Raw genomic sequence first — 15,220 nt, 5'->3', positions numbered from 1 at the left:
TGTGTGTGTATGTGTTTGTGTGTCTGTGTTTGTCCCCCTAGCATTGCTTGACAACCGATGCTGGTGTGTTTATGTCCCCGTCACTTAGTGGTTCGACAAAAGAGACCGATAGAATAAGTACTAGGCTTACAAAGAATAAGTCCCGGGGTCGATTTGCTCGACTAAAGGCTCTGCTCCAGCATGGCCGCAGTCAAATGACTGAAACAAGTAAAAGAGTAAGAGTAAAGAGTATATATATGTAGGTGAACATGCACAAATGTATGTGTTTGTGTGGATATTTATGTGTGTGTAGTATGTTTGTGCATGCACATACATAGCAGTACATTCTGTTAGAAATAAGATCACAAAGATTTAAAGAAATTTAATAAATTCTGCCAAAGCCAGATTATGAAGCTAAATGCCAGCACAACAGCTGTGCCAAGAGACAGTTGAAACATTATTTTAAGCATAGAATGAAAAACAGATACAGTACCAATACAGAGTCCTTGATGATGACATCAGTATAGTGACCCGACGCCAAATCTGGTAAGAGTGGCTGTTTGATAGTAGAATAAATGAAATCTTGATTATTCTTGATGACAGCTGCTAGATTAGGAGTGGCTTTGTAGAAGATGGTGATGTTGTCAGCGGGGACAAGATGAGCCTGTAATACACAGCATATTTGGGTTAAGACTTGGGAGTTTAAAAGATACCTGATCAGACAAATTGTGGAATATGTCCATAAATGATGGATATCATCGTCCATCATTTACGGACATATTCCACAACTTGTTACACACACACACACACACACAAACATTTTTTATATACCCACGAAGTACTGTTAACACAGGTAAATACAGGTATCAAATTTTAGCACAAGGCAGTTTTGGGGCAGGGGGCTAAGTCAATTTGCACTGACCCCCAGTATTCAACTGGTACTTATTTTATTGACCCCAAAAGGAAGAAAGGCAAAGTCAACCCTAGCAGAATTTGAACTCAGAACATAAGGACAGACAAAATGTCACTAAGCATGCTAGTGATTCTGCCAGCTCATCACCTTAACGCTCATAAATATTACGAATAACAACTCTAAACATGTTCAGTATACAGTACATTGCACACATACATTTATTAAGCACTACACACACACATTTACTTCATAAAGGCAGCAAGCTGACACAATGATTATCACTCTGCACAAAATGTTTAGCAGCTTTTCTTCCAGCTCTTTATATTCCAAGTCCAAAATCTGCCAAACTTAACTTTGCTCCTCATCCTTTTGAGGTGGATAAAATATGCACCAGTTGAGCACTGGGGTCAATGTAATTGACAAACCCTGTTCTCCTAAACTTCAGACCTTTTGCCCTTAGTAGAAAGAACTATACATTTATTGCATGCATTTATACCCAATCAACACAAGGTACTCTCTCACCACAACATACATCATCAGTCAAACACCTCTCACAACCACTCATTCTCCTTCCACACACTTGCAAACTCTACCCACCCTTCCCAATCTTCTTCCCCCACTCTCTCTTGTACCTTAAGGGCACACTGACATCTCATCACTATCAACTTTAATCTCTCTTTCCAGCTTCATGTCAATTACTCCTGCTTGCCCTTATATAATGCGGGATAAAAATATATCATGCCTGAAGTAAGAAACCTGTTCTTATCCTTCTCTCTGAAGTAATCCAACATCAGTCTGTTATAATGTCCACTCCGATATAGCAGTAGAGTTAGTAATACGAGTAAAGACACCATCTGTGACCAACTTTGAGTTGACAACTCGACTTCCTATGTCACAATATTTGTAATGACTAGCACATACCACCTGTCATGTGGGAAGGATGTTCCAGTATTATTATTATTATCATTATCCCCATAATACTCTCATAATGTAACCCCTCAATACCTAACAGAAAGCCAGCTGAGGAGTTTTTTTCATTTTGCAAGTTACTTGGTGATCTCACTACTACTGCCATGAAAACAAGCACCTAATACTCTATAAAATGGTTGGTGTTTAGAAAGGTATCCAGTTTGTTGACCCTTCCAAGCCATGCCAGCATAGAAGACAGACATTAAATAATAATAATGATGGTGTGTGTGTGTGTGTGTGTGCATCAGTGTGAATGCTTACGCTCTGCACTTCTCTGAAAAATCGCTGAGCTGCAGACAGTGATGCTGACATTTCTGTTAAAGAGTGGAATAATAAAAACCTTACTTGAAAATTAGATAAGGGATGGCATGCAAGGACTTCTGGCAGTAAAAGACAATGCCTCAATAATATGTACTCATTTAACCTATGCTAAAATATGGGAAAATAGATGTAAAACACACAAACAAATAAATACATACACACACCAAGTTTCTTATATTTTAGAAACAATGCATACACGCAATGTTTTAGCAGACAAAGAAACAATGCACACTATTTTAGCAATACACACACAATTACTTACCTTCTTCCTCAGTTTCTGAATACGATTAATGACTTCTCGTGCAATACCTTCTTCTACCATCGACTTGTCAGGGGTCACATCCAACATGATCAGAAGCTAGAATATTAAATGGATTTTAGTAAGACTGATGTGTGAGACCAGTGGTTCTCAACTATTTTTTCCCTATGGACCTTTTTGATTCCTATTTTATTCTACTGTACCCCTATAGACATTTGATGTTTAAAACAGTCCCATTACATTTATATAATTAAATATTATTAGAAATTATATGAAAAATTGTTGAAATATTCTGCATATAAATTCTGTATAAATTAGTATAACCAATTTATTGTACACCAATTTTTAACAACAAAATCTTATTTGGAACCTCAAAGGTCAGGTAGACCCTGATTGAGAACCGCTGAGTTACATAATAGTGTCTCTGATGGTAAGCACTGCTCTCTACTATACTGTATTATTTCAATTTATTGTACTGTACTATAACCACACCATAATATACTTCTATATACTCTACTACACCAAACTATGTTACATTCTATTTGATGATGGAATCTCCAGTCGAAAATGACATATGAGTATTTAGTGAAGAAGCTAACACTATACAACCAACATAAAATGATAAAAGAACAACGTTCAATCAAAACACAACCACTTGGGCTGGAAATAACACATCACAAAACCTACAAAAACTAACACAAGATTAGTAAAAAGTTACAGATGCGGAACTGGTTACCTTCATATAAAGACACAAAGATAATTCATTTTATGTTTAATTTTTACAATATAGTACATCACTCCATAATATATATAATAATACACTTCTATATACTGTATTGTACTACATCAGTCTATAATATTGTATGTATATACTTCCCTGGCACTCTGTTGGTTATGACAATAAGTGTTCCAACTGATCTGATCAACAGAACAGTCTGCTCTTGAAATTAACAGGCAAGTGGCTGAGCACTCCACAGACATACCTACCATTAATGCAGTTCTCAGGGAGACTCAGCATGACATGGCAGGCTCTTTGAAATACATGCACTAATTAACTTTTGCCAGCTGAGCAGATTGCAACAATGTGAAAAAAGAGTGTCTTGCTCAGACACCACCAGCAATCAAACCCACGACCTTGCGATCGTGGGCTGAATACCCTAACCACCCAGTTGCACATCTTCACAGTTTTCCATAAAGTAATGAGAAAAGGCAACTTACATCATTATCATAATGTGCTTCATATGATGATTCTCCCTGTGCTTTCGAGCCGACCTTGTAGGACAGCTGCAGCTCATCTTCCACTAGAACATTCCCTAATACAGTCACCTTCTCAGTGTTCTGGTATTCTGCCAACTGGTTGTCGCTTAACTTGCGGATGGCAGCCATCAGGTCTTTGTACTCTTTCTTGTATTTTGTTCCCAGAATTCTGTGGTTTGGTTCAGCTCCCAATGTCACTCCATATTTCTCCTTGTCTGTGGTGACGGTCAACTGTTTGATATTCAGTTCCTGTTGAAATAATAAAGATGTGAAAAAAGAAAGAAAGAAAGAAAAAAAAAGAGTTGATTCTTAAAAGGAGGTAAAAAAAGACCACATTGCAAGCTTCATTATTCAGTTATTAAGTAGTCTATAAATGGTGGTATTAGTGACATTGATGAGACTGATGATAGTGATGACGATGATGAGTGAGGGAGAATTTTTCTTACCTCTAAAATATAGCTTTCCAAGGACTTGATATCTTCTAAGGCCTCAGGATCTTTGTGAATGGCAACAACTTCCTTAAGAGGATACTGCAAAAGAAATGAAAACTAATAAGTATCTCTAACCAATTAGTTAGATCTATTCCCTCTCATCTGGTGGATATTCAAAAAACATTTCTCAGTTCCCTTCCTACTGCTGTACTGTGGCTTTAGAATGAAATAAACTCCCTAAACAGACATCCATCAGAAACCTACAGTCCCTTCTAGATGTAGTACAGTAGTACATCTAGAGATGCATTAGAAATTAGTTTCTTAAATAAATAAGTAAATACTTGCATCTCCTAAACCACTTCCAGATATGGCAGCATGAAACCAGGATAAAAACCATTACAGAATTTATAATCCAAAGGCAGAGAATATTTCATGAATTAAAATAACATAAGGATACATCTTACATGTACCAGTCTCTCTTCCTCTCCCTCTCACTCTCTCAGCAAGCTATATTTCACAGTTTCACATGTCAAGCTCAACTATAAAGCCAAGTGTAAAATGGAACTAATACCTTCACAGGAAGTGTTTTACGATCCCGCACCACACGGCCCATTTCAATGACACACTGCATTTGGAAGACTGCACGTTCGATATCTTTCTTAATCAGAGAGTCACTGGAAAAAAAATAAATAGACTATAATTAGAGTCATTATTTTCATCCACCCTCACCAATGCTTTCAGTTTCATCATCATCATCATCATCATCATCGTTTAACGTCCGCTTTCCATGCTAGCATGGGTTGGACGATTTGACTGAGGACTGGTGAAACCGGATGGCAACACCAGGCTCCAGTCTGATTTGGCAGAGTTTCTACAGCTGGATGCCCTTCCTAACACTAACACGTATTTATTGATCACTTAGCAAATGCAGAATATTTAAACCTCTGAGATCAAATAAGCATGTATATAAACCAAGACAGTCTCTGTAAGATCACTCAACCCTGCCAAAAATAACAGCCAAATCTCTCTCAATCTATAACCTACCATCTTAAAAAAAAGGACAAGTTGTACAATTCCTGAGAAAACTACAGAATGGTCCTAGCTGGGATGTTTTTTGATCATAAGTCTGCTTGATCAGCACCAACTTGGGGTTAAACAAGAATAGCCTGGCTTGCAAAGGACAGGTTTCACCCTACACAACATACCTATACTGTCTACTCCTCTCTACACAACCAATAAGCTGCATGATGATAAATGAGATGACTGGTGGTGGTGATAATTGCTATTTATTATTGTGAATATTTTTTTTTGATAAATTATTATCCAAAGGTGAGGGAATATTCATTGTTCTAAAAATGGCATCATCATCATCATTTAGTGTTTGCTTACCATGCTGGCATGGGTTAGACCAGTGGTTACTAACCTGTGGTCCACAAAGGTAGTACTGGGGGGGTCCATCAGCATGTTAAGCTGACAGACCTTTCAATATCCTGAGGTCCGTGGGAAAACTCATCAAAATAAAAGGGGTCCTTGTTACTAAAGTGGTTGGGAACCATTGGTTTAGACGGTTTTGGCTGAAACTGGTAAGCCGAAGGGCTACACTAGGTTCCAATCTGATTTGGCTTGGTTTCCATGGCTGGATGCCCTTCCTTACATGCCAACCACTCCAAGAGTGTAATGGGTGTTTTTTTACATGCCACCAGCACCATTGCCAGTTATGTGACACCAGCATCAGCCATGACTATGATTTCACTTGGCTTGACAGGTCTAAAATCAATCCCTGCAATCCCTGAGCCATAGCAATCAATGGGAGAGGGGAATGAAGTTGGTGACAGGGCGAATGAATGTTGTATGGGGGTGGGTGATGGTTGTGGTGGTGACTGAGAGATAAAGGGAGACGAGACGTGTAATTAAAACATTCAACTGTTAGCTGGTTTATATTCAAGATAAAGGGACTTTTGACTGACCCAGGGATCCAATCACAAAACACTGCCACAAAATGTCCCGTCCAACCCATACCAACATAGAAAAGTGGATGAACAAAATGATGATGATGATTCAGCCACAGGTAGGGGATCAATAGCAAACGTGGACTAGCCAGCATTGAGTACACAGTAACAATTATGCTGTTAACTATCCCTTATAGAATGGAAAAAAAGATATCAAAGAAGATGAAGTCAGATGAGATGAATAATTATATATATATACATACTTCACAGAAGGATAAGAGAGAAAATGGATGCTTCTCATATCCTGTTTGCTGCCTTTCTTCTGAGGTAGGAACTGCCGTAGGTTCTGGTACATGTGTTCAGTGAGGAAGGGAATGAATGGAGCCTGAAAGAAGACAAGACAGAAATGTAACTGCACAAGTCATAACTGCACTGCATTGAGAGAATGTTGCCTTATGATGGGTGTATGCATGTGTGCTTTGTTTTGTGAGTGTTTGAATCCTTCCCACTTTTACCTTTCACTTGTTTCAGTTATTAGGCCGTGGCCATGCTGGGACACAACCTTGCCTTCAAGGATTTAGTTCAACAAATCAACCCCAGTACTTATTTTTAAATCTGGTGCTTACTCTATCAGTCTCTTTTGCTGAACTACTACATCATGGAGATGTAAACAAACCAGTATCAGCTGTCAAGTAGTGGTGAGGACAAATACAAAGACACGCACATAGAAGGCTTCCACATACCAGGTTCACTCACAAGGCATTGGGCTGTTCGAGACTATAGTAGAAGTTACTTTCCGAAGGTGTTATGTAGTGCGATTGAACCCAAAACCACATGGTGGCAAAGCAGGCTTCTCAACCACAGAGCCATGCTTGTTTCTATACAAATTCCATTTTACTCTCATCAACTCACAAAAAAATTAAGGAAAGGAAACAAGTCTTTTTAATAATAAAATAACACCCATGTTAAAGTAACACTTCTAATACTTCTAGCAAAGTCACTACAACATTAAATAACTGAAAGTTTCCAATGAAATTCTTTTAAGATTTAAATTAGCGAGAATTAAGCTTAGACATTGGGAGGCCTTTGGGAAGGTGGAGAACTTCATAAGAAGTCCCAAGGCTTCTATGAAAATCAAAAGAAAGATCTTCAATGAGTGCATCCTGCCAGTGATGATTTCTGGCAGAGAAACATGGACTCTCAACATTACCATCATGAATGCCCTGGTTGTAGCCCAACAAAAAATTAAACAAATCATGCTTGGCCTCACTGTGAGACAAGAAAACCAACACTTGGATCCAATAGCACAGAAGAGTCAATGAGATCATAAGAACCATATCACACATCACACAAATGAAGGACAACAGATGGACAATCAGGGTGACAGAATGGACATCAAGACAATGGACATGATGAAGAGGCTGACCAAAGACAAGATGGCGAGATGATCTCACCTGCTACCTGGGGTCTATATGGCCACGACTGGCCAGAGACAGACACTGGTGGAAGGAGTCCAGGGAGGGGTTCCTCCTTCAGGAGTGATGAAGCCCTGGATGATGGATTATAAGAATTCAAAACAAAGATAGCTATATAAGTTGACAGAATCAGATGTATTCTGGTTGTACTTCATATCTAAGTTGTTGAACTGAAATGTCTTATGTAAGTTACACGTTTATACCTGATTGTACCCTGATATAAGATACTGATTTTGCCCCAGTATTAACCATAGAAAAAGATGGGAGGTTTTTTTTCATTACATCACTTACTTTCTCCAGTTATAAATATCATACAAAAGAGTATTTCACAAAATAAAAACAAATAAGTACCATTTCCCATACTTTTATGAGACAACAAAATGTCCCTCAAATCACAGGCCTTAACACTGTTACTTGTCCTGTCAGAAATAGCAACCAAATCTTTCTCAAATCAACCCTACTATCTCAAAAAAAATACCAGATAAATAAATATTGAATCCTATGGTCCTGAATATCATGTACAAAAAAGAAATAATGGGACGACCTGGCTGTGGCTAAAATGCCTTCAATAATGGGTCTGCACAATGTCGACGAATGCAACATGAAGCACACACAGAGCTCTGTGTGTGTGTGTGTGAGAGAGTGAGAGAGAGAGAGAGAGAGAGAGAGAGAGAGAGAGAGAGAGAGAGAGAGAGAGAGAGAGAGAGAGAGAGAGAGAGAGAGAGAGAGAGAGAGACTTGTAAAGAAGATACAACAAAGGAATATCAACTTACCATTACTTTGGTCATACAGAACAGAACACTAAACAGAGTCTCCAGAGCATGCAGACAGTCTTGGGAACCAAATTCACCCTAAAATGATTAATGGGAAAACATCACTTCAGCAACAATACAATTAATACTTGCCATATTTATTTCTGCATAAGTTGTGCCCCTACATTAGAGCACTAAATCTTCATATAAGATTTTTCCACTACATAGCTTTAGCTTTGCCCTGTGTATAAGTGCATACACACACACACACACACATACGGTGGGCATGTTTCCGTTTCTATCAACTAAATCCACTCATAACAATGATGTTACTTGGTACTTATAACAGTACATTATTATCATCATTTAACACCCGCTCTCCATGCTAGCATGGGTTGGACGGTTTGACTGGGGACTGGTGAACCAGGTGGCTACACCAGACTCCAATATATATATATATATATATATATATATATATATATATACTGTAGTTGTTTCACATACTAGAAATAGCAGCCAAATCACTCAAATTACACCCTATCATCTCAAAAAAAAAAAAGGAAGGATGAAGTTGATAATGCAGTCCTAGTATAATTGTATCTGCAAAAACAGGAAAAAAAATGGGTAGTTGAAGCTGGAATGCTTTTGATCTTGGTTCCATTTGAGCAGAGATGACCTGGGACTAAAACCAACCACTGATTCCAATTACGGAACAGCAAGGTGAACTGGGTCACTGAAAAGCAAGTATCTCAGCCAGGGACAGAGCATGGTGTCAGTGATGAGATATGAATCATTGAAATGCAAGTCACTAACCTTCAGTCTCTTCCTGTTCATACGGACATACCAGTTAGTCAGTTGGTCAACAAACTTGAGGAGCCGAGGGATGACAGTGTAGAGGTGGTAGGCTGCAAAGAAAGACAATGATTAGTAGTCAACTGAGGGGTGAGAGATCACCACAAATATTATTGGTGTTGTAAAGAAGTATTAGTAATGTAGATAAAAGATTTCACCCTTTGTTTGACAAAGGGCACTTACTGCCTAAAAACCATCAATTAATCACCAACAATTAATCAAATGCCAATATATTAAAGTTTTCTCTCACTCTTACTTCCTGTTTCTGTTGTGCCTGTAATTCAAAGGGTCAGCCTTGTCACACTCTGTGTCACGCTGAATATCCCTGAGAACTACGTTAAGAGTACACGTGTCTGTGGAGTATTCAGCCACTTGCACGTTAATTTCACGAGCAGGCTGTTCTGTTGATCGGATCAACTGGAACCCTCGACGTCGTAAGTGACGGAGTGCCAACAACTAAAGCCAGTACCTACTAACAATGTTTTCTGTTGTTTTTTAAATTCTCAGAACCATGAAAAGAGAGAACAATATAAAAAGGAAATACAAGAAAAACTGAACTCACCAGCCATCTCTTCTTGGACATATTTGATGAGTGACTGTGTGAAAGACAGGATCCAACAATCCATGTAGCTGGGAGATGGCTGAATTTTTTCTTCGTCATACACAAATTTCATATTTTCATCCTTCAACAAGAAGAAAGCAACAGATACAGAAAGAATGAGTATATAGTGTTATGTGTGCATATGTAGTACATCACAGTAAAATGTGTATGTGCAGTGGGGAGTGCATGTCTGCTTGGCCAAATAGTTAAGAAGTTTATTTCACAATTACGAGGTTATGAGTTCAAGTCCTACAGTGCAACATCTTGGGTAAGTGGTTTCTACCATAACCTAAGCATTGTGAAGGGAACTGAATACAAGTGAACAATGTGGGAGCCCAATGAATGGACTGTATCTGTACTTCAAAAGAAGTCTTGTCATACACACTTCTAGCTGCACCTGTTGCATAGGAAGTGCATGGGTTGGTGGACTCGTGATCATAAGATTGTGGCTTTGATTACTAGACTGGGTGAGGTGTTGTGTTCTTGAGCAAAACACTTCATTTCACAATGCTCCAGCCCACTCAGCTGGCAAAAATGAGTAATTCTGCGACAGACTGGCATCCTGTCTGGGAAGGAATATATACACCAAAGAAACTGACCCTGTGCTCTTTACGGAGTGATGTGGGCCAACCTAACCCGTTTCATAACATATGCACACACAAATGCATAAACACAAACATATGAACAGCTTAGAAGAAATATTGGTCATAGCAAGATGCTGGCTGGCCATGTGAGAAGGTTCGAGGAACACAAAAGCAAAGGAGGAATCAGTGACTTACCCTCTGTAATCTGTCAATGTTCATCATGAGGAAACGGTAAGCATTGTACCATGGTAAAAAGACGTCTTTAAGAATATCACGGACACCTTCTTCTTTGAATTTTAGGTTGTCGGCCCTCACAACTGGTGAGTTGATTAAATATAATCTGAAACAGTGAAAGAGGTACATGTACATGTGTGCGTGTGCATGTGAGAAAGAGAGAGAGAGAGTGTCCATCACCATCATCATCATTTAACATTCATTTTCAATGCTGGCATAGGCTGGATGGTTTGACAGGAGCTGCACCAGGCCCCAATTGTCTGTTTTGGCATGGTTTCTACAGCTGGATGCCCTTCCTACTGCCAACTACTTTACAGAGTGTACTGGGTGCTTTATATGGGGCAATGTCACCAGTGCTTTTTACATGGCACTATTATCAGTAGTTTTTATGTCTATATACAGTATATATAGTGTAAAGAACATATTTAAATGCCACTCTCTCTTTTTTATGTAAAATGATAAAGTACTCAATACGCGTAACAGTGTGTCTTGTCAGACAGATGAGAGGTTGGAAGTATTGTGATGATTTTATATATCAGTGACATCCAGTAGATGGAAAGACAGTAGACTAACCTGAGAGCATCAGCACCATATTTGTTGACAATATCCAGAGGATCTGGATAATTCTTCTTGCGTTTACTCATCTTCTGGCCATCTCTGTAAAATAGGTGCAAAACAACCAGATATTAAGATTGGTATGGACAAAAAAAAAAAAAACATAAATGATGTAAAGCAGTGGTTCTCAACTGAGGTCCATGTAAAATTTTTGGGAGATCCCTACAAGCAATATAATAAATTGGGGACCCACAGTAGTATTTTAAAGGTCTGGACATTTTTTATGGCACTCCATCGCTTACGACGTCGAAGGTTCCAGTTGATCCGATCAACGGAACAGCCTGCTCGTGAAATTAACCTGCAAGTGGCTGAGCACTCCACAGACACGTGTACCATTAACGTAGTTCTCGGGATATTCAGCGTGACACAGTGTGACAAGGCTGGCCCTTTGAATTACAGGCACAACAGAAACAGGAAGAAAGACTAAGAGAAAGTTGTGGTGAAAGAGTACAGCAGGGTTCACCACCATCTCCTGCCGGAGCCTCATGGAGCTTTAGGTGTCTTCGTTCAATAAACACTCACAACGCCCGGTCTGGGAATCGAAACCGCGATCCTATGACCGCGAGTCCGCTGCCCTAACCACTGGGCCATTGCGCCTCCACGGTTCAGACATTAAATGATGATGATTGGACAAAATGCTAAGCAGCATTTCTTCTGGTTCTTTACATTGTGAGTTCAAATTTCACCAAGGGTACCTTTGCCTTCCATCTTACCTTCTCCCACTAAAATTGCTGGCCTTGTGCCAAAATTAGAAAGAATTATTATTACTTGCATGCAATAATTTCGAATGTAAAGAGTTCTTTGAGATGGCCTAACCTTTCAATTTTGACGTTTTTTTCTCATAACAGTGTAGCATTTGAAGCAGCAGTAAGAATTATTAACAATATGTTCGTAGGGTTAAGGATCCCATAACAGAAATATGGATACTTGACAGGTAAAGACAGAGATTGTTCAAGTCCTTAAAAGGTGTTTATACTTTGCTTTAGAGCAAAAGATTAACATAGATAAAGTAAACTCTGACCACATTAAAATGAAAATGGAAAGCTGTTTTTTACTCACTGAGCAAGTACGAGACCATTACTGATGAGGTTTTTAAATGGTGGTTTTCCAAACAGAAGGGTGGACAAGACCAACAGGGTGTAGAACCTGTGAGAAAAAAAATAAAACATCACATCAATAAACTATTATGTATAAGTATGTTTTTTGAATAATAGCATCACTAAATACAGTACTCACCAATGTTTGGTTTTCCATGCTTAAATTCAAAGAGTTAATCCATAATGTAATCAATTTTTATAGATTTAATTCAAAGAACTAATCAAATTTTCCCAGCCTTTTCTATGCACACTGAAGATCTGAACAGAAATTAATTTTAACACTGACCTATTGGAATGTTCATTAAGAACAAAATATCTGATGAAGCTAATGTTCATAATTATGTTGCATTGATTTTTTTTTTTAAATCCAATCTCCCGCACCTACCTCCCCACATACACACAAGTGCATGCACACACACACTCAATCTTTTGGTTATGTATTTGTCAAAAACTGAGCCAGCAACAAACACAGCTACTTCAAGAACCACTTCTATAGACCAGGGATTTTCAAACTGTGGTCCGCAAGGACAAGACAGGGGGTCCGTGGACAGCAAATACTTTTTATGGGCAATTTGATTTTATATATGGTTTTTAATCGAAATCTTTTAATTGACAATAAACCTATTTGTTAAATACTGTTAAATAAATAAATGTAAAAATATATGTTATTTTAAGCAAATATTTATGTATAAATTTCATAAAGTGTTTATAAGGGGGTCCCTAAGGTAAAGCCTGAAATATAAAGGGGTCCGCAAGTCAAAAAGTTTGAAAACCCCTGCTATAGACAACAAATCACAAGTCAACATAGAAAGATTCAGTGTGGTCACTCGATTTGCAAGAAATAGCAGCCAGATCTCTCTCAAATCAGACTGGAACACATGGAAAGATTCTACTAGACAATATAACTGTAATTACAAGAGGAGATGGTCACAAAATTCACCACCATCACTGCAACCATGGCCACCACTACAGCAACAGCAATTTTTTACTTGTTTTAGTCATTGGACTATGGCCATGCTGGGGCACTGCCTTAAAGGGTTTAGGTAAGCAAATCAACCCCAGTACTTATTTTTCTAAGTCTGATACTTATTCTGTGTTTTTTGTTGAACTGCTAAGTCACAGGGACATAAATAGGCGTTGGTGTCATTACCCCAATACACATGCACACACGTGTGCACCTATGCATACATATATGATAAGCTTCCACACAGTTTCTGTCAACCAGATCCACTCACAAGGCATTGGTCAGCCTGGCGTTATAGTAGAAGACACTTTAACTCAAGGTGCCATTTAGTGGGACTGAACCAAAAATCGTGTGGTTACAAAACAAGCTTCTTAACCACACAGCCATGCCTGAGAAAGATAACATTGTGATTGCTACGATAGTCCACTTACCATCCACGTGTCTGATCAATACCTTCAGCAATGAAGTCAGCTGGAAACGTCTCATGAAACACCTTTTTGTTCTCGAAAGGATAATGCACCTGGGCGTAGGGCATGCAGCCACTCTCGAACCAGCAGTCAAACACTTCTGGCACACGCCGAAGCACCCCTTTACCTTGTTTGGATGGGATTGTTAGATGGTCAATGCTACAGAATAGAAAGAAAAGACATGTTGCACAGGTCGCGTCATAAAGAAGACAAATCACACATCTACATATACAAACATCATACACAAAAAGACACACACATATACATTATACACATACACACACATGTCACGAAAGAAAGAGCACTCTATACATTTATTGGGAGTTACATATATGGATCAAAACAGTTTGATTCAGATTTCATGCTACTTAAAATTTCCAAGCCCCAAAAGGGACTTTTCAACAGGCCAGTGGGGGATTTGATCCATACGTGTAACTCCCAATGAATGCGTTGAGTGCCCTTTCTTTCATTTGCCCACTGACGCATACAATTGCTCCAGACCCTGTTGACCTCTATCCACAAACATCTGACCAAATGGAGAGACAACCACTACTATAAAGAAATCCACTCATGTATCACTGTACATACATACACATTTATAAATACAAACAGTATTGTCTTAATACAAAATTTACATACACACACACCTATACACACATTAATATATGCCAACAAATTTCCTTATACATTAATGTATAGAAAATGTACACACTGTATACATGCATACAAATTTACTTATTTATGCATACACACACATACAACTGTTTACAAAATCCCTTTAAACATCAATAAACACGTCTGTATGAATTTATACACACACAAAAACATAGACAATGTATTAATACATACAAATTGACTCACAGTTATTAAACATCATCATCATCATCATCATCATCGTTTAACGTCCGCTTTCCATGCTAGCATGGGTTGGACGAGGTTGTATACATATGAATGTTGTATACATATGAACGCACTTATACATGTTCATGATGTTTGCAACTTGATTTTGAACATTGCCATTGCTTGACTGTTTTCTTGAAGCAGCATGGACAGGCTTTTCAGCCAAATCACCCCCAAATCACATCCTACCAACTTATGAATACATTAAGGTGCACTTACTCATATATACTATGTGGTTACAGTACCTGCTAGAAATAATAGCCAAATCTTCTTCAAATCAATTGCTAACATCTTGCAAAAAGGAAGGACGAAGTAAACATTAACATTTATACAAATATCACAACACATAAGCATGCACCAAAATGTACACATTAACATTGATACATACATAACAAGATACATACATAACAAGATACATACATAACAAGATACATACACACACACACACGAAGACACACAAACACATACAAGTTCCCCATCCGACTAACAAATATGCACCAAAGCACACACACACATGAATACACACAAACACATACAAGTTCCCCATCCGACTAACAAATATGCACCAAAGCACACACACACATGAATACACACAAACACA

The 15,220-nt window shown here is 38.4% G+C and overlaps 1 protein-coding gene across 1 annotated transcript in view; it reads right to left on the bottom strand.

The window, feature by feature from the left end:
- Positions 1-15,220, bottom strand: part of LOC106880005 (isoleucine--tRNA ligase, cytoplasmic) — a 55,463-nt gene that overhangs the window by 2,904 nt on the left and 37,339 nt on the right. The window contains exons 16-28 of the mRNA XM_014929791.2: positions 13,684-13,878; positions 12,251-12,337; positions 11,150-11,233; positions 10,538-10,682; positions 9,720-9,840; positions 9,119-9,210; positions 8,327-8,404; positions 6,342-6,463; positions 4,701-4,803; positions 4,145-4,228; positions 3,660-3,947; positions 2,445-2,540; positions 473-643 (exon numbers count right to left, since the gene is read on the bottom strand). Of these exons, the coding sequence (XP_014785277.1) occupies positions 473-643; positions 2,445-2,540; positions 3,660-3,947; positions 4,145-4,228; positions 4,701-4,803; positions 6,342-6,463; positions 8,327-8,404; positions 9,119-9,210; positions 9,720-9,840; positions 10,538-10,682; positions 11,150-11,233; positions 12,251-12,337; positions 13,684-13,878 (1,666 nt within the window). The remainder of the gene's footprint in view (positions 1-472; positions 644-2,444; positions 2,541-3,659; positions 3,948-4,144; positions 4,229-4,700; positions 4,804-6,341; positions 6,464-8,326; positions 8,405-9,118; positions 9,211-9,719; positions 9,841-10,537; positions 10,683-11,149; positions 11,234-12,250; positions 12,338-13,683; positions 13,879-15,220) is intronic.

Source organism: Octopus bimaculoides, chromosome 11, assembly GCF_001194135.2.
Source record: "Octopus bimaculoides isolate UCB-OBI-ISO-001 chromosome 11, ASM119413v2, whole genome shotgun sequence".
NCBI classification, from domain to species: Eukaryota; Metazoa; Mollusca; class Cephalopoda; order Octopoda; family Octopodidae; genus Octopus; species Octopus bimaculoides.
Note: the sequence above shows the minus strand (reverse complement) of the source record. Positions and strands in the feature narration are given on the sequence as shown.